The sequence below is a fragment of the Acinonyx jubatus genome, chromosome X (genome assembly GCF_027475565.1).
Source record: "Acinonyx jubatus isolate Ajub_Pintada_27869175 chromosome X, VMU_Ajub_asm_v1.0, whole genome shotgun sequence".
NCBI lineage: Eukaryota > Metazoa > Chordata > Mammalia > Carnivora > Felidae > Acinonyx > Acinonyx jubatus.
Genome location: NC_069389.1, coordinates 124,213,955 through 124,240,915, shown reverse-complemented (window position 1 = coordinate 124,240,915; position 26,961 = coordinate 124,213,955). Strand labels below are relative to the sequence as shown.

Below are 26,961 nucleotides of genomic sequence, written 5' to 3'. Positions count from 1 at the left end.
ATACACACACACACACACACACATACTGGAATATTACTCAGCCATCAGAAAGAATGAAATCTTGCCATTTGCAATGATACAGATGGAGCTAGAGAGTATTATGCTAAATGAAATAAGTAGACAGAGAAAGACAAATACCATATGATTTCACTCATATGTGAAAATTAAGAAACAAAATAAATAAGCAAAGGGAAAAATAAAGAGAAAAACAAACCAAGAGCTAGATTGTTAACTATAGACAACAAACTGAGGGTTGCTGGAGGGGAGGTGGATGGGGGGATAGGTTAAATGGGTAATGGACATTAAGGAGAGCACTTATTGCAATGAGCACTGGGTGTTGTATGTAAGTGATGGATCACTAAATTCTACTCCTGAAACCAATATTACATTATATGTTAATTAACTGGAATTTAAATAAAAACTTGAAATAAAGTAATAATAATTTAAAAATAAAAATAAAAGATGTATGTCTAGCAAATATAAATGTCTAACAAATGTTCTTATTAGCCTTATTAGTAAATGAATAAATTAAAATTATTACAATAAGAGCTTTACCTACCAAATTGGAAAAACTATCTTTAAAAAATAAGCATACTCTATTTTGATAGGTACATATATATTGCTGTAGAGAATGAAAATTGGTATACTTTTTAAAAATACTGTGGGAACATTTTTTAAATATTTATTTTGAGAGAGAAACAGCAGGAGCAGGGCAGGGGCAGAGAGAGAAGGAGAGAGAGAGAATCACAAGCAGGCACCACACTGTCAGTGCAGGGCCCAATGCAGGGCTTAATCTCACAAACTGTAAGATCATAACCTGAGCCAAAATAAAGAGTTGGACGCTTAACTGACTAAGCCACCCAGGCACTCTGAAATTGGTAGACTTTCTAATAAAGTAACTTAAATGCATCAAGACTCATAAAAGTTTAGATCTTCAGATTTAACAATTCCACCTTCTGTGTTCCTATTTTAAGAAAATTATCAGAATTATAAACAAGGATGTCACTATTAAATAATAAGGAAATGAAAGAAAAAAATCCTACATGCTCCAGAGAAAATTGGTTAGGTAAATCTTGGTAGTCCATATTCTGCAAATTATAAGAATTTTTATGAAGATTTCATTTTTTAAGTTTTATTTTTATCCCAGTTAGTTCACATAAAAGTGTAATATTAGTTTCTGGTGTAGAATTTAGTGATTCAGCGCTACCATAAAACACCCGGTGCTCATCACAAGTGCCCTCTTAATCCCCATGACCTATTTCACCCATCCCTCCACCCACCTCCCTTCTGGGAACCATCAGTTTCTTCTCTATAGTTAAGAGTCTATGAATTTATGAAACAATCATAGGATGAAGATTTAAAATTTTTAAAATGTTTATTCATTTATTTTGTGAGAAAGAGAGAGCACAAGCAAAGGAGGGGAAGAGAGAGAGAATCCCAAGTAGTCTGCACACTGCCAGCACAGAGTCTGTCGTGGGATCGATCCCATTAGCATGAATTAGATCATGTCCTGAGCCGAAATCAAGAGCTGGATGCTCAACTGACTGAGCTACCCAGGTGCCCCAAAGATTTAAATTTTTATTGATAAAATCACTCTTAAAATATTAAGTTACAAAGGCAGGGTACATGGGAAAAAAGTGGAAGGAATGATGCCAGGCTGTTAACAGTGGTTTCATCTGCATGGTAGAATGGTAAATATAGGTAATTTTTAAAATCTTTCTCATATGTTTTATGCTTTACAAATTCTTTATGATACTTTTATTGTCATGGGGTGGGAAGCCAAACAGAGAGAAACAGAGACAGAGAAAGAGAAGTAAAAAGAAGTAAGAGAAAAGATAAGATGCCAGCAAAGCCTTTTACTCCCCTTGCTATACCCTTTGCATATCCTGAAGATTTTCTAAAGCATTTGGGGGGGGGATTTTTTTTTTTACTTTTTGGGGTTTTTTTTTGGCACAGTGGGCAAAGTCGCTTATGAAATCATTATCCTGTTATATTGATGTCATATCATTAGGTCAAATTACCCTAATTCATTTAGTCCATTCTAGTTGGTAAGATGTATTTGTTCATTCATTCACTTATTAATTCATACTACTCAACCTACAAATATTTCTGTTCTCAGGAACATTCTAGGCACTTGTTTTAATTTTGTTCCATAAACAATATAGCACTGGGTAATTGGTTGCTAAAAATAACATTCTTAACCAGTAAATTATTGGCAGTACTTATAACTATTATTTTAATGTCTTTTATTTTTCCCTTAAAAGGGCCAGATGGTCATGTGACTAAATATGATTTGGATTGGCTGGTGAAAAACAGCTATGAAGGGCAGAAACAAAAGGTCATCCAGCCTAGAATCTTATGGAATGCTGAAATCTACCAGCAAGCCCAAGTTCCATCTGTAGATTTCCAGAGCTTCCTAGAAACAAATGATGGATTAAAGAACTTTCTGCAAAATTTTCTGCTGTATGGAATTGCATTTGTAGAAAATGTCCCTCCCACTCAAGAACACACAGAGAAGTTGGCTGAAAGGATCAGCTTGATCAGGTAACTTATTAGTTTCTAATATCTCTAGTAATAATTTCCAGAGCATTAATACCAGTAAAATAACAACAGGGTATGGTCACCTTGTTTTTAATTATGAATATTTTGTGGTCTGAATAAAGTGATTCCCATTTATAGTGCTTTATTTGAGGCCCAGATTTCTAATTTCTAAAGACACTTACATGTTAAATATGATGAAGACTTCAAAGTCACTGTAAAATTTTTCAGCTTAGTGGTCCTCAAAGTGACAGGTACCATTGTACACTAGGAGGAGGACTAACTTTGATTAAAGAGAATCAGGTAGTATTCTGAGTTCCACCATCAGGGGATTGTGTGAACATAGGCAACTCCATTACACTCACACCTGTACCCTCCACCTCCACCTCTACCCCCTTGGCCTTGATTTTCCCATCTGAACAATTAGAGGATTGAATAAAATGGTGTCTAAAGATCATCCAGTTTTGACCTACTATGATTGCTAAGGCTTGATCCAGAGACTAGTTGTTAATAATACTGCCTTACACAATATAGCACGTAACCAACAAATTTACACCATTATTTTCTTTTGGTCATTATAGAAATCATGATAAGTGTATATTTTATCTCCTGTTCTGCTGAGCCACTTGAGACCCACGTATATTAAGTAGGTGGCTTGCCCAGTATTGTTCTGCTAGTAGGTAGTAGAACTGGGATTTGGGGTAGAGCTGAGATGGTGGTGTACTAGGAGGACCCTAGCTTTGCCTTGTCCCTCAAACACAGATAGATAACTATCAAATCATTCTTAATACCCAAGAAATTGACCTGAGGAGTGATAGAACAAACCACAACTAGAGGGAGAGAAGAGGCCACATCAAGGAAGGTAGGAAGTGCAGAGACGCAATTTGGGGGAGAAACGTACTGTAGGTGCTGTGGGAGGAAGAGAGCCCTGGTTGCAGAGAAATGTGAGAGAGAGTGGAGCACATAGGGATAAGCACAAGGAGATCACTTCTGCACAGCCATTGGCCGGGAAAACAAGAGGGGCTGATTTTCATTAGTTTTTGCAACCAATGGGGCTCAAAGACTGGAATTTTAGAGGTCCCCAGACTTGACTGGGATAGAAACCTGAGGACACTGCCTGACTCCTAGAGAGAAGGCAGGCAAACAACCTGAGGATAGATGGCTCGATATGAGGAACTACTAAGTAAGGCACACGAGAAGAGACTATTTGCTCTTCTTGCAGCACATCTGTGAGAGGTGGCATTGCCTTTCTGAGGACAAAAGACGACACCATTTTCCTCTCCCGCCCCTCGGCATAGGCATAGAGATACCTGCAGAGGGTAGCTAACCGGGAAATTAGCTGTTTAGCCTTCTTGCTCCAAATCCCACACCCACGTGCTCTGGTACACCTACCCTTCCATGTCAAACTATATCCATTTCAGTGTGGCAAAACCCTTTCCCAGAGGACCAGCACAGGCCCCTTCCACAGCAGGTCCCTAAATTTTGGAGTTCTAAAAGTCAGCAGGCTTGGCTGAGTTAGATCCCAGAGTATACTGTGCTGCTCCAAGCAGGCATATGACCCAGAGACAGTGTTAAAACGGTGATCTGAAAAACACATAGGACACACAACGGGAAATTATTTGCTCCTCTGGGGGTGCTTTTCTCAGAGCAGGAAGCATGGACTCCCTTCTACAGGGACAAAGGAGCGGGCTGGCACAATTTTCCTCCCTCGCCCCTCAGCATAAACCAACTTCAGGAAAACAGCACAGTGCCAACACAAACTGACTAACTTGCTTACACGAAGTCACACTTTGTGCTGCTGGTACTGCTTTTCTCGGGCAAGTGTGCCTAGGATCAGCACAGCAGGCCCCTTCCCCCAGAAGATCAGCACAAACCCCTGCCCACACCATGTCTCCCAACCAGAGAGTTGTTCAAGGCTTCAGTTCTCATGGAAGTAGCATCAGGTCCCTTTTAACAAGCAGACCAGAGCACACCTAGTTAAAATGCACTACACTTTGGCTAAGGTGCAAACACTCCCCACTGCATGCAAGAAGAGCCTCTGCAGGAACTGACCTGAGGGATAGAGCAGCCAAAACACAGCAGCAGAATCACACAACACACATCAAAGACACTCCCTAAAGCACCAGGCTCTGGATGCTATATGACCTCTTCATACAGCCATTTACACTCAGGAGCAGAAACTAACAGACTTTTCTAACACAAAGAAGAAGACAGAGACCTAGACAGAATGCCAAGACAAGAATTCATCTCCAAAGAAAGAACAAGAAGAGGTCATGGCCAGGGGTCTAATTGAAACAGACAGACATAATTTAATATGCCTGATGGAGAATTTAAAGCAACAATCATAAAGATACTTGCTGGTTGGAAAAGTATGGGAGACATCAGGGAGACCCTTACCACAAAATAGAAGAGTTAAAAAACAATCCATCAGAAATGAAAAATGTGATAACTGAGATTCAAAACCAACTGGTTGTAATGACCACAAGGATGGAAGAAGCAGAAGAATGAATAAGTAATATACAAGATAGAATTATGGAAAATAATGAATTTGAACAAAAGAGAGAAGAGTGATGGATCACAAGAATAGACTTAGGGAACTCAGTGACTCCATTAAATGTAATAATATTTGTATCATAGGGGTCCCAGAAGAAGAGAGAGAAAGGGGGAAGATTTATTTGAGGAAATAATGGCTGAACACTTCCCTAATCTGGAGAAGGAAAGAGACATCCAGAATCAGGAGGCACGGAGAAAAAAAAAAAGCAGGCCAGCAAGATATATTGTACTTAAATTTGCAAAACATAGTGATAAAGAAAAAAATCCCAAAAGCAGCAAGACAAAAGAAGTCCCTAACTTATAAGGGAAGACCCATAAGGCTAGCTGGAGATTTCTCAACAGAAATTTGGCAGGCCAGAGGGAATGGCATGATTTGTTCAAAGTACTGAATGAGAAAAACCTGCAGCCAAGAATACTCTATCCAGCAAGGCTATCATTCAGAATATGAGAGATAAAGACTTTCCCAGACAAACAAAAACTAAAGGAGTTTGTGATCATTAAACTAACCCTGCAAGAAATATTAAAGGGGGCTCTTTGAGTGGAAAGGAGAGAACAAAATTGACAAGGACAACAAAGGATCAAAGAAAATCTCCACAATGACAAAGCACGTAATAAAATGGTATTGAGTACAGATCTATAAGTAATCACTCTGAATGTAAGTGGACTAAACACTCCAATCAAAAGACATAGGGTGTCAGAATGGATAAAAAAAGAAGACACATCTGCATGCTACATATAAGAGATTCATTTTAGACCTAAAGACATCTGCAGATTGAACATGAGAAATATTTATCATGCAAATGGACATCAAAATAAAGCCATAATAGCCAAACTTCTATGAGACAAACTTGATTTTAAACAAGTCTTTGTAAGAAGAAATGAAGAAGGGCACTATATCAAAATAAAGGTGACTATCCCATAGAAAGATATAACAATCATAAATATTTATGCCCCCAACTTGAAGCATGCAAATATATAAACAATAGCATATATAAAGGAACTAATTGATAATAATACAGTAATAGTAGGGGACTTTAACACCCCACTTACACCAATGGGCAAATTAAGCAAAAAATAAACAAGGAAACAATGGCTTTGAATGATACACTGGACCAGATGGACTTAATAGATATATTCAGAACATTTCATCCCAAAGCAGCAAAATACAGTTTTTTCAAATGCACATGGGACATTCTCCAGAATAGACCACTTACTAGGTCAAAAAACAGGCCTCAACAAGTACAAAAAGACTTTTATCATACCATGTATGTTTTATGACCACAACACTATGAAACTTGAAGTCAGCCACAAGAAAAAAATTGGAAAGACCACAAACACATGAGGGTTAAACAGCATGCTACTAAACAATGAGTGGGTTAACCAGGAAATCAAAGAAGAAATTTAAAAATACATGGAAACAAATGAAACATGAAAACATCATTCTCTAAAATCTTTGGAACTCAGCAAAAGTGGTCCTAAGAAGGAAATATATAGCAATACAAGCCTACATCAAGAAGCAAGAAAAATCTCAAACAACCTAAACTTACACCTAAAGCAGCAATAAAACAACAACAAATGAAGCCTAAAGCCAGCAGATAAAGGGACATAATAAATATTAGACCAGAAATAAATGATATAGAAACTAAAAAACAAAACAAAACAGTAGAACAGATCAGTGAAACCAGGAGCTGATTTTTTGAAAAAATTAATAAAATTGATAACCCCCTAGCTGTTGCAGACTTTGAGTCTGGAGTTCTCTCTTGTCCAGCAAGAGAGTGGATGAAGAATTGAATATGAGAGAGGCTAATGTCCGGGAGGTGACAAGAGCCTCGAATAAGGGTCCTTGCTCAGTTTTTATTACGATCAGAAGGCTTACAAACGTGATGGACGTGCAGAAAGAGACAATGAAACAGTAAACATTAACTCGTGTGTGATAGAAAAGGTGTTTCGAAGATGTGCAGTGTTAGGGGTTTGGGTCAATACAAAACAAACTCACGGTGCCAAGCAGATGGTTTACAGCAGGCACAAGGCGCCACGTCTGTTTATCTTAGCTTGCCTACGGGATAAGAGAGATAGAGCAGGCTACCTTAGGATCAACAAGGCACTTTTCTTTTGCTAATTAGCTCCGCTCTGGGCAATTTCACCGTGCTGCAGTCTATAGCCCTGTTTACCTGTTTACCTATTCTGGACCTTAAGTCCTGTGACAGCAGCTTTCTGTTTTGTTCTATGCTGGGAGCACTTTCGCCCTATTTGCCTAATCTTGGATGCTTTCATTGTAAGCCTTGTTAACCCATTGGTACAAGCTCAGGGAATTCCAAAACTTATTCCCCACACTTAGCGAGTCTTATCAAAAGAAAATAGATTGGTCTCAAATAAATTAAATCAAAATTAGGGAGGAGAAATAACAACCAACACCACATAAATACAATTATAAGAAAATATTATGAAAAACCATATGCCAACAAATTGGACAACCTGTAAGAAATGGATTAATTCCTAGAAACATGAACAACCAAAACTGAAACAGGAAGAAATAGAAAACTTGAACAGACTGATAATCAGAAAAGAAATTGAATCAGTAATAAATCTCCCAACAAACAAAAGTCCAGGGCCAGATGGCTTCACGGGTGAAATCTAACATTCATTTAAAGAAGGGTTAAAACCTATTGTTTTCAAACTGTTCCAAAAGATAGAAATGGAAGGAAAACTTCCAAACTCATTCTATAAGACCAGCATTACCCTGATTCCAAAACGAAAGACTCCACTGAAAAACAGAGCTACAGGCAAATTTCCCTGATGAATATGGATGCAAAAATTCTCAACAAACTACTAGCAAATCGAATCCTACAGTACATTAAAAGAATCATTCACCATGGTCAAGTGGGATTTATGCCTAGGCTTCAGGGGTGGTTCAATGTTTACAAATAAATGAACATGACACCACATTAATAAAAGATAGGATAAGAACCATATGACCCTCTCATTAGATGCAGAGAAAGCATTTGACAAAATACAGCATCCATTCGTGATAAATAAAAAAAAAACCCTCAACAAAGTAGGGATAGAGGGAACATACCTCAACATAATAAAAGCCATATATGAAAAACCCAGAGCAAATATCGTCAATAGGGAAAAACTGAGAGCTTTTCCTCTAAGGTCAGGAACAAGATAGGTATGTCCAATCTCACCACTGTTACTTAACATAATACTGGAAGTCTTAGCTTCAGCAATCAGAAAACATAAAAAAATAAAAGGCATCCAAATAGACAAGGAAGAAGTCAAACTTTCACTATTTGCAGATGACCTGATACTCTATTATAGAAAACCCAGAAGATTCCACCAAAAAAATTGCTAAAACTGATACACAAGTTCAGTAAAGTGACAGGATATAAAATCAACATACAGAAATGTGTTACATTTCTATACTCCAATAATGAAGCAACAGAAAGAGAAATCAAGGAATCAATCCCATTTAAAATTGCACACAAAAAAGGTAAGATACCTAGGAATAAGCCTACCCAAAGAGGTAAAAGATCTCTATTCTGAAAACTAGGAAACACTGGTGAAAGAAATTGAAGATGACACAAAGAAATGGAAAAACATTCCATGCCTAAGGATTGGAAGAACAAATATTGTTAAAATGTCTATATTATACACCTTTAATGCAATCCCTATCAAAATACCACTAGCATCTTTCACAGAGCTAGAACAAACAATCCTAAAATTTTTATGGAACCACAAAAGATCCCAAATAGCCAAAGCTATTGGGATTAGAAAGCAATCTTAAAAAAGAAAAGCAAAGCTGGAGACATCATAATTCTGGGCTTCAAGTTCTATTACAAAGCTGTGGTGATCATGACAGTATAGTAATGGCACAAAAACAAACACATAGATCAATAGAACAGAATACAAAACCCAGAAAGTAACCCACATCTCTATGGTCAATTAATCTTCAACAAAGCAGGAAAGATGAGAAAAAGTCTCTTCAACAAATAGTGTTGGGCAAACTGGACGGCAACATGCAGAAGAATAAAACTGGACCACTTTCTTATACCATACACAAAAATAAATTCAAAATAGATGAAAGACTTCAATGTAAGACAGGAAAACCATTAAAATCCTACAGAAGAACAGAGGCAGCAACTTCTTTGACCTCAGCCATAGGAACTTCTTACTAGACATGTCTCCAGAGGCAAGGGAAATGAAAGCAAAAATGAACTATTGTGACTTCATCAAGATAAAAAGCTTCTGCACAGTGAAGGAAATGATCAACAAAACTAAAAGGCAGTGTTCAGAATGGGACAAGATATTTGCAAATGGCATTTCTGATCAAGGGTTAGTATCAAAAATGTAGAAAGAACTTATCAAACTCAACACACAAAAACCAAATAATCTTGTCAAGAAATGGGCAGAAGACATGAGTAGACATTTTTCCAAAGCAAACGTGCAGCTGGCTAACAGAGACTTGAAAAGTTGCTCAACATCACTCATCAACAGGGAAATGCAAATCAAAACTACAATGAGATATCACCTCACATCTGTTGGAATGAATGGATGAAACTAACAACACATGAAACAACAAATGTTGGTGAGAATACAGAGAAAGGAGAACCCTTTTGCACTGTTGGTGGGAATGCAAACTGGTACAGGCACTCTGGAAAACAGTATGGAGGTTCCTCAAAAAAATTAAAAATAGAACTACCCTATGACCCAGCAATTGCACTGCTAGGTATTTACCCAAAGGATAAAAAACACTGACTCAAAGGGACACATGCACCCTGATGTTTATAACAGCATTACCAATATAGCCAAATTATGGAAAGACCCCAAATGTCCATCAACTTATGAATGGATAACGATGTGGTATGTACATACAATGGGATATTACTCAGCCATCAGAAAGAATGAAATCTTGCCATTTGCAATGACATGGATGGGGCTAGAGTGTTTTATGCTAAACGAAATAAGTCAGAAAAAGATACCATATGATTTCACTCATACGTGGAATTTAAGAAACAAAACAGGTGAACATAGGGGGAAAAGATAGGCAAACCAAGAAATACACGCTTAACTATAGAGAACAAACTGAGGGTTGGTGGAGGGGAGGTGGGTGGAGGGATGGGTTAAATGGATGATGGGCATTAAGGAGGGCCCTTTTTGGGATGAGCACTGGGTGTCATATGCAAGTGATGAATCACTGGGTTCTACTCCTGAAGCCAAGACTACACTGTATGTTAACTTGAATTTAAATTAAAAAAAAGAATGAAATCCTGCCATTTGTAATGACATGCATGGAATTAGAGAGTGTAATACTAAGCTACATAAGTCAGTCAGAGAAAGACAAGTGCCATATAACTTTACTTATAAGTGGAATTTAAGAAACAAGACGAATGAGCAAAGGTGTAAAAAGAGAGAGAGGCAAACGAAGAAAAAAACTCTAGAGAACAAACTGATGGTTACCAGACGGGAGGTGAAGGGGGAAGGGTTAAATAGGTGGTGGCGATTAAGGAGTTCACTTGTCATGATGAGCTGTGGGTGTTGTATGGAAGTGTTGAATCACTCTAGTGTACACCTAAAACTAATATTACACTGTATGTTAACTAACTGGAATTTAAATTAAATTTAAATTTAAATTTTTAATTTAATTTTTAATTTAAAAATTAAAAAAATAGTGTGATGTATATATAACAGTGCTACCAGAATATGTTCACTAATAACAATTCAGTAATTAATTAAAAAATACTAGAATTCAGATAGGTCAGGCTTCCTGATCCTAAATACAGTGTTGTTTCCACTTGCCAGTCTGCATTTCTATGTAGTACTTGGATTGATCTTGTGTAGTATTAAATGTGATGTAAACATACTTTGTTATAATTAGTACTTTCCTTTTACTTGATAAGGGCTAGATATAGCTAATTATGTAGCAGATAGTGTGCTGGGTCATTTGCCCTATCCTTGTACAGCATAATCAACATTTTGAACCATTTAGTTATAAACACATTTTAAGAACTTTCAAGTAATGAACCTGTGCTGTAAATAAATTGAGAGGGCTTTAGGGATTATAGTCCATGAGAAAGGATGTTTCCTGTTTGGCCTTTGAGGGTTCAGAAAATAAGATGAACACTGAAAAGTAAAGAATTAAAGTGACCTTTGGTCAGATGTGAGCCACCAGGAAAATAATTGTAAAATCAAAACCCATGATGTATATCTCAAGGAAAGATACAGCAACAGTGATACAGCATCTCACGAAATACTTGCTAACAGAAACTATCTTCTCTTTTTCTTATTCCTCCCTGTCCAAAAGATGGGTGAGGACCTACATTAACCACTTCTAAAAGCATCTGCATAAAGACATCTTTTTCTATGTAAGGAAAGTGAGCATAGGAAAGAACCTTGAATGTGAAAGCTATTAAAAGTAGGCATATAAACAAAGAGGAATGGTTCCCTAAGCTTTGAAACAACAATATACAGTTGACCCTTGAACAATGCGGGGGCTTAGGGGAACTGACCCCCCCCCACCCACACCACACGTTGAAAATTCATGTATAACTTTTTGACTCCCCAAAAACTTAACTGCTAATAGCCTACTGTTGACCCGAAGCTTTACCAATAACAATTAACACGTATTCTATATGTTATACGTATTATATACTGTATTCTTACAATAAAGGAAGCTAGAGAAAATAAAATGTTAATAAGAAAATCATGGGGAGCTTGGGTGGCTCATTTGGTTCAGCATCCAACTTTGGCTCAGGTCATGATCTCACAGTTCATGGGTTTGAGCCCCGCGTCAGGCTCTATGCTGACAGCTCAGAGCCTGGAGCCTGCTTCAGATTCTGTGTCTCCCTCTCTGTCTGCTCCTTCCCCACTTGCACTCTCTCTGTCTCAAAAATAAATAAACATTAAGAAATTTTTTGAAAAAAAAAAAGAAAACCATAAGGAAGAGAAAATATATTTACAATAATGTATTTATTGAAAAAACATCCATGTACGAGTGGATCCATGCAGTTCAAACCTGTGTTGGTCAAGGATCAACTGTTCTTTCAGTTTTCCCCCCAACTTCCTAAAATATTAATCAGTTACAGAATTGTTAAGACTGGTGGTGTGTTCAAAGGTCATCTACACCTTACGGACAGAAATCTGGAGCCAAAAAACTAATGTTATTTGTGAATAACTAAAGAAGTTATTAGAGTTGTAAAAGACAAAATTAAAAATTTCAAATAGTTAAAAATCTTTCTTCATTTCATTTGACAGAGAAACCATCTATGGGAGGATGTGGTATTTCACTTCAGACTTCTCCAGGGGTGACACTGCATACACCAAGCTGGCTTTGGATCGGCACACTGACACTGCCTATTTTCAGGAGCCCTGTGGGTAAGTGGATTCGAATTTTCCATATTAGGATCTTTACATGTGATGGTCTTGAATAATTTCTTAATCATTTTCCATTCTATTTGAACCAATATCATATATGCTGCTGACGTTTATGACTATTTCTTTTTATTCTCTTAGCAACATGGTCATTTTTAAATACCCTTGCTCAGTCTTAGAACTTACAAGAATAAGTTTTTTGAAATGATTGAAAATACACCTTACTACATAAGTGGATCTTAATTTTGCTTAATTTACATTTTGTCAAAGTAATTACAAATAACATAAAAAAGTATTGCCTAACCATTAATTTTGGAATTGCACAGTTTTCTTATATTTAGTTATATTGCAAAGAGGTCAATATTCTAGACACAGCTGCTTTGGGTGGTGTTAACAGGAATTTGAATCCAATTTATAAGAAGGTGCAGAGGAGGAATTAATGAAAATTTTTTCACATAGAACCAGAAGTTGCTGAGCCAAAGATATACCATACTTTTTCCCCTTTATTGATATATAGTTGACATAAAACATTATATAAATTAATAGCTGATATAAAACATTATATAAATTTAAAGTGTATAGTGGTTATATATTGTAATCTGATTATCATTGTAGCTAACAGAGAGTAGATCTTAAATGTTCTCACCACAAAAATAAAATGATAATTATGTGACATGATGAATAAATACCATACTGAACTTATCTACTATTTGCCACTTATTAGAAGTAACTTTGTAGTTGTTATTTTGTTGTTATTGATCTTGCTCCTGCATATATAGATGATAAGCCTGAGGCACAAAGATACTACTAAAGTGAGTGTACATATGCATTTATAAAGAGCATATGAGCGGGTGATAATATGCAATTGATTGTGGCTACATAGATTTTCTTAAAGAGTTTGGAACTTAAGAATATTTGGTTCAGGAGAAGAAGAATAAAGCAGCTTTTAGAGGGTCCTTGTCAATGTTATCAATATATGAAGATCCCAACAGCCTGCATCCTCATTCTAGGGGGTGCAGAAGGAAGAAAGAAGAAATGGGATGAGAAACAACTAGACAGAGGTTGACATTCAAACACTGAAAAACCCTTTTCTCAAATTTGAGCAACTCACTACCAAAGATAAGCAGTTAGTTGTCTGTGCCTTTAATTTAACCCTTTCTATTCAATGACAAGGACCAAGTACATTAACAGTGTAGTAAGAGTGGTTGAGAGTTCAGGCCATGTCATCAACAGATCTGGATCTGCATCCCAGCTGGCACATATGTTAGCTTTGTGATTTTGGACAAATAACTTCTCTGTGCCTCAGTTTCCTCGTTGGTAAAATGAAACTAGTAATAAAACCTATTCATTAGTATTGCTCAGGGATTAAATTACATAATGTATTTAAAGCACTTGGCATACTGCCTGAAACATATTAAGTGGTCATGAAATGCTAGCTATGATTATTATCACTTTAGCCATTGTCATCATCATCATCAACATTGTTATATGCCTTGTCCTTTCTGAAGCTACCTTTGCTCTGGATCTCATATTTTCCGGCCTCCTTGGAGATTTCTCTCTCCTACATATTCACCCTTTTCATACCTATTGAATCCTTCCTATCAGCTTCTCATATCTTCTTTGGACTCTGTCTCCCTCTAGTTACAGCCCTGCCTTATTCCTCCCCTTCACATCTAAACTTATTAAAAGAATCATCTACCTTCAATATCTTTTTATTTTCATTTCCCATTCATTCCTCAAATTCATAGTCAGCTAGTTCATCCAACCCCTTCCCAATTAAAATTACTCTCTCCAAAGTCACCAGAAACTTATTGCCATACCCAGTGTGTACCTTTCAGTCTACATCTTACTTGACCCCTGGCGAATGTCATTAACCACTACCTCTTCTTAAATATCCTTTCTTTTTTTAGTTTTCCTCCTATATCTGACCACTTTTCCTCAGCATCCTGTGCTGCCTTTTTTTCCTCGGTCCATTTCTTACTTGCAATGATCTCTCTAAATGACTTCTTCCATGATCTTGGCTTTGGCTATCACCTACCGACAACTACAAAATCCACCTCTCTTCTGAGTTAAATAACTTCAACTAGCTACTAAACAATCTTGACCTAGATGTTTCACAGAAAGCTCAAAAACCAGAACTGAACTCTCTCATTTGATTTTTTTAATATTTATTTATTTTTGAGAGAGAGAGAGAGAGAGAGAGAATGAGTGGAGAAGGCACAGAGAGAGAGGAGACACAGAATCCGAAGCAGGCTCCAGGCTCTGAGCCATCAGCACAGAGCCTGACGCAGGGCTCGAACTCATGAACCGTGAGATCATGACCTGAGCCGAAGTTGGACCCTTATCCGACTGAGCCACCCAGGCACCCCTGACCTTTCTCATTTTAATTGTGTTTATATTAGATTCTCCTTGATTTTATTCCTTCTATCTGCATTCATATTTATTACTTATTTTACTTTGTTATTTACTTTTATGTTTATTAGTTTACTAAATTTTTATTAATTTTATCTTCCCCTTGTTAATTTGGGAATTCTAGTTGAGCTTTCTAGCCCATTAAGTCACTTTTCCTTTCCCTGTTAACATTTTCAGCCACAAATGACTCAACTATTTCAACATGGCCCCTAAACTGAACTTCAACCCCTCATACTCCCTCATTATAATCCAATTACAATTCTCCATCTTTGCATATGACAAGTTACTCAAGTGAAAAACCTGAAGTCATTCTAGATTTTTGCTTGTTCTTTGTCCACCACATTTAATTAGTCATCAAATCTACTATAGTATCTCTTTGGTGTGTCTTTTCTACACCTTTCTTTAAGCTCAAGCCCTCAGTATTTTTGTCTATTTCAGTCATCAAGTTGTTCTCTACATTTTTTGTCATCTTGCTTCCCACAAGTCCATCTCCCATACTATCATCCTAATCAAGTCTTAAAAATGTTAATGTGACCATAGAGCTTCCCAGTTTAAAAGCCTTTTGTGATTCTCTGTTCTATGCTGATATACACTTCTTGCTCTCTTCCTTGAACATACCTTGTAAAAAATGTCCTTTCTTCGTGGCCCCTCTATATCTTGTATATAACTGTATTATAGTTCCTATCATAATCTTATTGATATTTCTATGCTTCATCTTTTCCTACTAAACTACAGGCTTCTTTATTTTTTATTTTTTAAATTTTTTAATGTTTATTTTTTGAGATAAAAAACTTTTTAATGTTTATTTTTGAGATTTTTAAAAAATTCTTTTAATGTTTATTTTTGAGTTTTTATAATTTTTAATGTTTGTTTTTGGTACATATTTTTTTAATTTCGGGGTTCTTTAAAACAGAGACTATATCTTATTCATGTCTGTATTTCCAGGGTCTGTCACATATAGGCTTTAATTCATATTGAATATGTTTAGAAGAAACCTGTAATAGTATTAGTATTTCAAAGCACAAAAAAGTACAACTGGCTATATGGAAAGATAGTTAGGAAATGAAAATGACACAAGTAGATTCAGAAATTATTCCATATATAATTTTCTAAAATTTTGATATGTTCTCTTTTTTCCACTGAACAGAAGACTTTAATTTTTCCCTTTTCAGCATTCAAGTGTTTCACTGTCTTAAGCATGAAGGAACAGGTGGCAGGACACTGCTGGTAGATGGATTCTATGCAGCAGATCAGGTACTTCAAAAGGCACCTGAGGAATTTGAACTCCTCACCAAAGTGCCACTGAGGCATGAATATATTGAAAATGTTGGCGAATGTCACAACCACATGGTTGGGGTTGGGCCAGTCTTAAATACCTACCCATGGAATAAAGAGCTGTATTTGATCAGGTGAGCACCAAAGAACTATCCCCCACTGCAATGTACTTACCCATTATTAGCCTTCAAATGTAATGAAAATCCCTGAAATCCTTATACTGACCACATTTTAATCTTGCTATTTTAAGTCTCTTTATTAACAATTTCTGTTATTATACTTCCCATGGAATAATAAATAGGCCAACAGGTAAAGAATACTAGATTTTAAAATGAAAACATTATTAAAATCAAAAAAGTGATTAAATTGTGCTCAGTGACCAAACAGCTAGAGTACCCAAAGGCATCATGACCACACTTGTCTGTAGCCCACATTTATGCAAACCCCCTGACCTGTATATCCAACAGTCTACTAGATAGTGCCACTTAGGTATCTTATAGCATCATAAAGCACATCGTATTCAAAATTGAACCCATCATCTCCACTCATTTCAGTCTGCTCCTCCACACCCAGTTGTAAATATAAAAATAAACTGTTTCTCCTGCCTTTGCCCCTGGATTTTAATGGGAACTGCATAAATACTAATTCACTGCCATCGGATAACCTCCTCTAGAAAACTCTCTTAGTCATCTCTTGTATCCCCGTTGCTTAGAACAGTGAGCAGGTAATCAGTATTTTTTCCAACATTTGACGAGAAACATTTTTAAACATATAGAAAAGTTGTAAGCATTTACAGTAAAACCCATAGACCCACCACCTAGATTCTACCAGGAAGGTATTGCTATATGCTTGTTTTCTTATCTATCTGCCTATCTGCCTGCCTATCTATTAATCTCATTTTTGATGCATCTCAAAGTACATTGCAGATATGACTACATATCCCCCTAAATGCTTCAGCATTTATATCTTTAAGTAAAGTTCAATATTTGTTTACAAATTTTTAATTTTGAAATAAAACTTACATAAAATTATGTTTTAAAATATCAAATATACGCTTGCTGAATTTGGACAAATGCATATACCTATGTAAACCAAACACCTATCAAGATATAGAATGTTCCTGTCACTGCAGAAAGTCCCTTATACTCTTTCCTAGTCCAACCCTGCACAGCCACCCCAGAGGAGATCATGGTTTTGATTTTTGCCACCAATGATTAGTTTGGCCTGTTCTAGAAATTCATACCATAGAATAAATGCTTTTATTAACAAACACCTGGGCTGTTTCTAATTTGGAGTTATTATGAATAAAACTGCCATGAGCATTCATAGAAAAGTATTTTTGTAGATATGTGTCTTCATTCCACTCAGGTCAATAGCTACAAGTGGAATACTGCGTCATAGAGTAGGTGAGTGTTTAGTTTCATAAGTAACTGCCAGAACTTTTACTAAAGTAGTTGTTTGATTTTATATTGTCATCAGCAGTGCATGAGGATTGTAGCTGCTCCACATCCTTGCCACTACTTGCTGTTGTCAGTCCCATTAGTTTTAGCCATTATGGTGGTTATCTCTTTGGGATTTAATTTGCATTTTTTTGATGACTGATGATGTTGAGCATCTTTCCATGTGCTTATTGGCCATTTATATATCTTCTAAAATATCTGGTTAAATCTTTTGCCCATTTTTTCATTGAGTTGTCTTTTCATTATTGAGCTGTAGGAGTTCTTTATATATGCTGGTCACTATTTCTTACTGAATATATGTTTTAGGAATATTATTTTCTATGCTGTAACTTACCTATTTATTTTTTAACAGTGTCTTTTAATGGGGAGAGAATTTTAAGTTTAATAAAATATAATTGATTATTTTTTTCTTTAACAGTCATTGTTTCTATGACCTGCATAAGAAATCTTTAACTACCCCTATGACATGATGACATTCTCCTATGCTTTCTAAAAGTATTATAGTTTTATTTTTACATTTAAATCTGTGATCGATCTCAAATAAATTTTTTCTATGTGGTGAGGTATAGGTAGAAGTTCATAGTTTTTACATATAGGTATCCAGGTGTCATAGCCTCATTGAATTGCCTTTGCAACTCTGTCAAAAATCAAATGGCCATGTAAATGGGGGTTTGTCTCTGGGACCTCTATTTGATTCCATTATGTATTGGTGGATCCTTATGACAGTTCCACACTGTCTCAGGTAGTGCAAGTTTATACTAATTTTTTTCTTTATTTTTTTTAAATTTACATCCAAGTTAGCTAGCATATAGTGCAACAATGATTTCAGGAGTAGATCCCTTAATGCCCCTTACCCATTTAGCCCATCCCCCCTCCCAGAACCTTTCCAGTAACCCTCTGTTTTTTTTCCATATTTAAGAGTCTCTTATGTTTTGTCCCCTTCCCTGTTTTTATATTATTTTTGCTTCCCTTCCCTTATGTTCATCTGTTTTATATCTTAAAGTCCTCATATGAGTGAAGTTATATATTTGTCTTTCTCTGACTGTCTCATTTCGCTTAGCATACTACCCTCTAGTTCCATCCACATAGCTGCAAATGGCAAGATTTTATTCTTTTTGATTGTCAAATAATACTCCATTGTGTATATGTATGTATATATATATATATATATATATATATATATATACACACATACCACATCTTCTTTATCCATTCATCCATCATTGAACATTTGGGCTCCTTCCATACTTTGGCTATTGTTGATAGTGCTGCTATAAACATCAGAGTGCATGTGCCTCTTCAAAACAGCATACCTGGATCCCTTGGATAAATATCTAGTAATGCAATTGCTGTGTCATAAGGTAGTTCTATTTTTAATTTTTTTGAGGAAGCTCCATACTGTTTTCCAGAGTGGCTGCACCAGTTTGCATTCCCACCAGCAGTGCAAAAGAGATCCTCTTTCTCCACATCCTCGCCAACATCTGTTGTTGCCTGAGTTGTTAATGTCAGCCATTCTGACAGGTGTGAGGTAGTATTTCATTGTAGTTTTGATTTGTATTTCCCTGATGATGAGTGATGTTGAGCAGTTTTTCACATGTCGGTTGGCCATCTGGATGTCTTCTTTGGAGAAGTGTCTATTCATATCTTTTGCCCATTTCTTCACTGTATTATTTGTTTTTTGGGTGTTGAGTTTGATAAGTTCTTTATAGATTTTGGAAACTAACCCTTTGCCTGATATGTCATTTGCAAGTATCTTCTCCCATTCCGTTGGTTGCCTTTTAGTTTTGCTGATTGTTTCCTTCACTGTGCAGAAGCTTTTTATTTTGATGAGGTCCCAGTACTTCATTTTAAATTTACAGTAATTCTTGAAGTCAGATAATATGTTTGTTAACTTTGTTCTTTTTTAACATTATTGTGGATATTTTAGATTGGGGGTCTACAGATTTTTTTTGTAAAGGGCTAGATAGTAAATATTTTAGGCTTGTGACATATATGGTCTTTATTGCAACTACTCAATACTGTTGTGGATGTACAACAGCAGCCATAAACAACATATAAATGAATGAATGTGACTGTTCTAATAAACATTATTTACAAAAGTGGTCAGTGGTCTGGATTTGGCCCACAGACCATAGTTTGCCAACCCTCGTTCTAGATTCTTTATATTTCCATACAGATTTTTAAATCAGCCTGTCAATTTCTAGGAAAAAGCCTGTTAGGGTTATGTTTGGGATTGCTTTGAATCTATAGATCATTTTGGCGATAACTAACAAACTAACAGTTTTGAGTCTCCCAATCCATGAACCTGATTTATCTTTCTATTTATTTAGGTCTTCTTTAATTTCTCTTAGCAGTGTTGTGTAGTATTGAATATACAGATCTTATATTTCTTTTGTTAATTTTATTCCTAAGTGTTTTTATATTTTGATGGTATTATAAAATAAAATTTTAATATTATTTTCAAATTATCTGCTGCATTATGTTAAAAATTGATTTCTTTTTAAATTAGCCTTTTATTCTATAGCCTTGCTAAAGTAATTCATTAGTTCTAAGTTTGTGTTTTTTGGGGTTTCTTAAAATTTTTCTATATACAAAATCATGTTGTAGGGATAGTTTTATTTCTTCCTTTGCAATTTATATGCTTATTCATTTGTTTTTCTTACCTTATTGCACTGGCTAGCACCTCCAGCACTATGTTAAATAAGGGTGGCAAGAGCAGACATCCTTAGGATGAAAGTGTTCAGTGTTTTGCCTGGTATGATATTAGCTATAAGAGTGTTGGTGATGTCTAGGGGCACTTGGGTGGCTCAGTCGGTTAGGCGTCCAGCTTCAGCTTGGGTCATGATCTCACGGTCCATGGGTTCAAGCCCCATGTCGGGTTCTGTGCTGACAGCTCAGGGCCTGGAGCCTGCTTCAGATTCTGTGTCTCCCTCTCTCTCACTCTGCCCTTTTCCTGCTCACACTGTCTCTCTCACTCTCAAAAATAAATAAATGTTTAAAAAAATTTTTTTAAGTGCTGGTGATGTCTTTTATATTCTGGATGAATTTCACTTCCAAGTTTCCTGAGATTTTTTTACATCATAAATGGGTATTAAATTTTAATAAATCCTTTATATTCATGTCAGTCATCAATGAAAATAACTATGTGATTTTTCTTCTTTATTCTATTAATATTGTAAGTTATATTAATTTCAAATGTTAAACCAGCCTTGTACTCCAAGGATAAACTATGCTTGGTCACAATTTATTACTATACACACACAGTGTGTATGTGTGTGTGTGTGTGCATGTCTGCGTGTGTATATTTAATACTATGGGTTCAATCAAGAAATAAATACCACACATTAGTTTCTTTTTGTTGTTTTTTTTTCTATTTTAATTAATGAGCAGTTAATATACAATATTAATTTCAGGTGTACAATATAGTGATTCAACAATTTTATACATTACTAAGTGCTCATCATGACAAGTATACCCCTTAATCCCCATCACCTATTTCTCCCATCCCCACCCACCCACCTCCCCTCTGGTAACCATCAGTTTGTTCTCTATAGTTAAGAATCTGTTTCATGGTTTGTCTGTCTCTCTTCTTTTTTCCCTCTGCTTGTTTTGTGTCTTAAATTCCAATATGAGTGAAATCATATGCAATTTTTCTTTCTCTGACTGACCAGTTCACGTAGCGTTATACTCTCTAGCTCCATCCATGTTGTTGCAAATGGTAAGATTCATTCTTATATATGGCTGAATAATATTCCATTTATATATATATATATATATATATGTATATGTACATACACACACACACACACACCACATCTTCTCTATCCATTCATCAATTGATGAACACTTGAGCTGCTTCCATAATTTGGCTAGGCATACGTGTATCTCTTCCTTGCATAAGTTCCTTATATATTTTTGGATACTAACCCTTTATCAGATATGTCATTTGCAAATATCTTCTCTGATTCCCTAAGTGGCCTTTTAGCTTTGTTGATTGTTTCTTCACTGTGCAAAAGCTTTTATTTTGATGTAGTCCCAATAGTTTACTTTTCTTGTTGCTTCCCCTGCCTCAGGAGACATATCTGGAAAAATGTTGCTAAAGAACTTATAAAACGCAACACCCAAAAAATAAATAATCCAGTTAAAAATTGGAAAGAAAAAAGTGGGCAGAAGACATGAGTAGACATTTTTCTAAGGAAAACATACAGATGACCAACAGACACATGAAAAGATGCTCAACATCACTTGTCATCAGGGAAATACAAATCAAAACTACAATGAGATATCTCGTCACATCTGTCAGTATGGCTAAAATTAACAACACAGGAAGCAACAGAAGATGTTGGTGAGGATGCAGAGAAAGGGAAACCCTCATGCACTGTTGGTGGGAATGCAAAGTGGTGCAGCCACTCTGGAAAACAGTAGAGAGGTTCCTCAAAAAAAGAAATGGAATCATCCTGTGATTTAGCAATTTCATGACTAGGTATTTACCCAAAGAATACAAAAATACTAACTCGAAGGGACACATACACCCCGATGTTTATAGCAGCATTGTTTACAATAGCTAAATTATGGAAAGAGCCCAAATGTTCATCCATTGACTGATGAATGGATAAAGAAGACAGAATATTACTCAGCCATAAGAAATAATGAAATCTTGCCATTTGCAGTGATGTGGATGGAGTTAAGAGTATTATGCTAAGTGAAACAAGTCAGGAAAGACAAATAGCATATGATTTCACTCATATGTAATTTAAAGAAACAAAACAAACAATCATAGCAGGGAAAAAGAGAGAGGAAAACCAAGAAACAGACTCTTAACTATAGAGAACACACTGATGGATACCAGATAATAGGTTGGTGGAGAGATGGGTTAAATAGTTGATGGGGATTAAGGAGGGCACTTGTGATGAGAACCAGGTATTGTATGGAATTGAATCACTAAATTGTACACCCAAAACTGATATTATACTGTATGTTAACTAACTGGAATTTAAATAAAAACTAAAAAAAATAGGAAAAAATGTTGGGGGGAGTTAAGATGGCAGAAGTGTTGGGAGACCCTAGGCTTTCCCTTTCCCTCAAATACAGCTGATAAATATCAAATCATTTTGAACACTGAAGAAATAAATCTAAGGACTGAGAGTAAAAATTCGTGGTCTGAGGATCTCCTGGGTTTCACAGGGAGAAGCAGTTACCCTGCTTGGAGCGCATTTGGGAGAGATTGCACAGACTCTTTAGGGGCAAAAGACCTGGCAGATGCCACTGACCTACCCTGTTCAGTAACATAGGAACAGGAACACTGGCTGAGGGCAACAAGCCTTTGTGCTGGCTTTCTGCTACACTTTACCAAAAACTCTGAACTACTGCATGGTTGTGCAACCGGTTTCTGGGACAAGCCAGCACTGGCCACAGCACAGCAAGAACCTCCCCCAGAGGGTCAGCATGGGTCCCCGCCATGCAGATCTCTAAAATACGGAGTTGTTTTTTTTTTAACGTTTATTTATTTTTGAGACAGAGAGAGACAGAGCATGAACGGGGGAGGGTCAGAGAGAGAGAGACACAGAATTTGAAACAGGCTCCAGGCTCCCAGCTGTCAGCACAGAGCCCCACGCGGGGCTGGAACTCACGGACCGCGAGATCATGACCTGAGTGGAAGTCGGCCGCTTAACCGATTGAGCTACCCAGGCGCCCCTAAAATACGGAGTTTTGAAACCCAGCTGTGTGCCTGAGATAAAACACAGGAGTGCTGTGCTGCCTGGTAGGCAGACAGCTCAGATGCAAGCAGGGTTAATGCGGAGATCTGGTGGAAGCCAGAGACACAAGAGAGGTGATTGTTCTTCTGTGAGGGCCTCCTGAAGAGAGGTGGGTGTGAATTCCCCAATCCAGGGATGAAAATAGGGCGATGCCATTTTCACCCCACCCATCAGCACTGACCTACTTCAATGAGCAAAACAGTGCCACCAAGTGGAGGCCAGAGCCACTTACACCAAGCCCCGCCCCCCTGCAACCTACAGGTACATCCTCACTAGGGCAAATCCATCTAAGAATTAGCGCAGAAGGCCCCACCCCCAGCAGACCAGCACAAACCCTCACAGGCACCAGGTGTACTGATCATAGAGTGCTACAAAGCATCAGTTCTAGGGGGAATACGATCTAGCTTCCTTTGGTTCCCCCTGCCCTTGGGATACAAAAAAAGCAATTAGAAAAACCTTTTTTTAATCTAGTTTCTTTTAACAAGCATACCAAAGCACATCTATAATCTAGTTTCCTTTTTATATCTTGAAAGTATGATAAGACAGAGGAATTCACCCTAAAAGAAAGAACAGGAAGAAGCAATGGCCATGGATTTAATCAATACAGATATAAGTAAGATGTCTGAACTAGAATATAAAACAATAATTATAAGGATACTAGCTGGACTTGAAAAAAGCATAGAAGACACTAGAGAATCACTTACTGAAGAGATAAAAGAACCAAAAACTAGTCAGTCCAAAGTTAAAAATGCTATAACCAAGATGCAAACCCAGATGTATGCCAAGACAACAAGTGTGGACAAAGCAGAGGAATGTATGCATGATATAGAAGATAAAATTATGGAAAATAATGAAACTGAAAAGAAGAGGGAATAAAAGGTATTGGATCACAAATTTAGACTTAGGGAATTCAGCAACTCCTTAAAGTATAATAACATTCATATAATGGGAGTCCCAGAAGATGAAGAGAGAGGAAAAGGAGCAGAAGGATTATTTGAGTAAATTATAGCTGAAAACTTACCTAACCTGGGGAAGGGAACAGAAGACATCGAAATACAAGAAGCACAGAGGACTTCTGTTAAATTCAACAAAAGCCAGCCATCACCAAGACATATAATAGTCAAATTCACAAAATACACCAAGAAGTGTGAAAGCAGCAAGGGGAAAAAAGTCCTTAAACTATGAGGGAAGACAGATCAGGTTCACAGCAGACCTGTCCACAGAAATGTGGCAGGCCAGAAGGGAGTGGCAGGATATATTCAATGTGCTGAATGGGAGAAATCTGCAGCCAAGAATTCTCTATCCAGCAAGGCTGTCATTCAGAATAGAAGGAAAGATAGTTTCTCAGGAAAACAAAAACTAAAGGAGTTCATGACCACTAGACCAGCCCTACAAGAAATATCATAGGAGCCTCTTTGAGTGGGGAAAAAAGGACCAAAAGCAACAAAGACAAGAAAGGAACAGAGAACATCACCAGAAATACCCAACTTTACAGGTAACACAAAGGCACTAAATTACTATCTTTCAGTAATCACTCTGAGTATAAATAGACTAAATGCTCCAATCAAAAGATATAGGGTGTCAGAAAGGATTAAAAAAGATCCATCTATATGCTGCCCACACGAGACTCATTTTAGACCTAAAGACACCTGCAGATTGAAAATGAAGGGATGGAGAGCCATCTATCTTGCTAATGGATGTCAAAGAAAGCCAGAATAGCCATAACTTTTTTCAGAAAAAAACTGTATTTTAAACCAAAGACTGTCACAAGATATGAAGAAGGGCATTACATCATAATTAAGGCATCTATCCTTCAAGAGATCTAACAATTGTAAATATTTATGCCTCAAACTTGAAAGAACCCAAATATATAAATCAATGAATGGCAAACATAAAAAAACTCACTGATAATAATACAATACTAGTAGGGGACTTTAACACCCCACTTACATCAATGGACAGATCATCTAAGAAAATCAACAAGGAAACAATGGCTTTGAAAGACATACTCAATCGGATGGACTTAACAGATATATTCAGAACATTTCATCCTAAAGCAGCAGAATACACGTTCTTTTCTAGTGCACATGGAACATTCACCGGAATAGACCACATACTGGGTCACAAATCAGCCCTCAACAAGTACCAAAAAAGACTGAGATCATACCATGCATATTTTAGGACCACAATTGTATGAAACTTGAAGTCAATCACAAGAAAAAAAATTGGAAAGATCGCAAATACATGGAGGTTAAAGAACATCGTACTAAAGAATAAATGGGTGATGGGCATTAGGAGGGCACTTGTTGGGATGAGCACTGGGTGTATTATGGAAGTGATGAATCACTGGGTTCTACTCCTGAAACCAATACGGCAATGTATGTTAACTAACTTGAATTTAAATTCAAAAAAGAGAATGAATGGGTTAATCAGGAAATTAAAGAAGAAATTTTAAAAAGTACATGGAAGCAAATGAAAATGAAAACACAACAGTCCAAAACTTTTGGGATGCAGCAAAGGCCATCCTAAGAAGGAAGTATGTTGCAATACAAGCCTACCTTAAGGAGCAAGAAAAATCTCGAATATACAACCTAACTTTATGCCTAAAGCATCTAGAAAAGGAACACCAAATAAAGCCTAAAACCATCAGAAGAAGGTAAATAATAAAGATTGCAGCAGAAATAAATGATATGGAAACAAACAAACAAACAAAAAACAGAACAGATCAACAAAACTAAAAGCTGGTTCTTCAAAAGAATTAATAAAATGGATAAACCCCTAACCAGATTTATCAAAAATAAAAGAGAACAGTTTCAAAAAATAAAATCATGAATGAAAGAGCAGAGATCACAATCAACACCACAGAAATACAAAGAGTTATAAGATAATATTATGAAAAATTATATGCCAACAAACTGGGCTATCTGGAAGAAATGGACAAATTCCTAGAAACATACAAACTACTGAAATTAAAACAGGAAGAAATAGATAATTTGAACAGACCCATAACCAGCAAAGAGACTGAATCAGTAATCAAAAATCTCCCAAAAAGCCACCCTGGAAAACAGTGTGGAGGTTCCTCAAAAAATTAAAAATAGATCTACCTTATGACCCAGCAATAGCACTGCTAGGAATTTACCCAAGGGACAGGAGTGCTGATGCATAGGGGCACTTGTACCCCAATGTTTATAGCAGCACTTTCAACAACAGCCAAATTTTGGAAAGAGCCTAAATGTCCATCCACTGACAAATGTATAAAGAAGTGTGGTTTATATATACAATGGAATACTACTTGGCAATGAGAAACAATGAAATCTGGGCATTTGCAGCAAGGTGGATGGAACTGGAGGGTATTATGCTAAGTGAAATAAGTCAGGCAGAGAAAGACAGATACCATATGTTTTCACTCATATGTGGATCCTGAGAAACTTAGCAGAAGATGATGGGGGAGGGGAAGGGGGAAAAAGTTATAGAGAGGGAAGGAGGCACACCATAAGAGACTCTTAAATACTGAGAACAAACTGAGGGTTGATGGGGGTGGGGGAGAGGGGAAAGTGGGTGATGGGCATTGAGGGGGGCGCCTGTTGGGATGAGCA

At 36.7% G+C, this 26,961-nt stretch overlaps 1 protein-coding gene across 5 annotated transcripts in view; it reads left to right on the top strand.

The window, feature by feature from the left end:
• TMLHE (trimethyllysine hydroxylase, epsilon) overlaps window positions 1–26,961 on the top strand; it is an 86,378-nt gene that overhangs the window by 39,767 nt on the left and 19,650 nt on the right. For 4 of the 5 annotated variants that reach the window (XM_027053172.2, XM_015085458.3, XM_027053170.2 and 1 more), the window contains 3 exons: window positions 2,265–2,544; window positions 12,346–12,465; window positions 16,047–16,283. In XM_027053172.2, the coding sequence (XP_026908973.1) occupies window positions 2,265–2,544; window positions 12,346–12,465; window positions 16,047–16,283 (637 nt within the window). The remainder of the gene's footprint in view (window positions 1–2,264; window positions 2,545–12,345; window positions 12,466–16,046; window positions 16,284–26,961) is intronic. The other variant, XM_027053173.2, reaches the window with a different exon arrangement.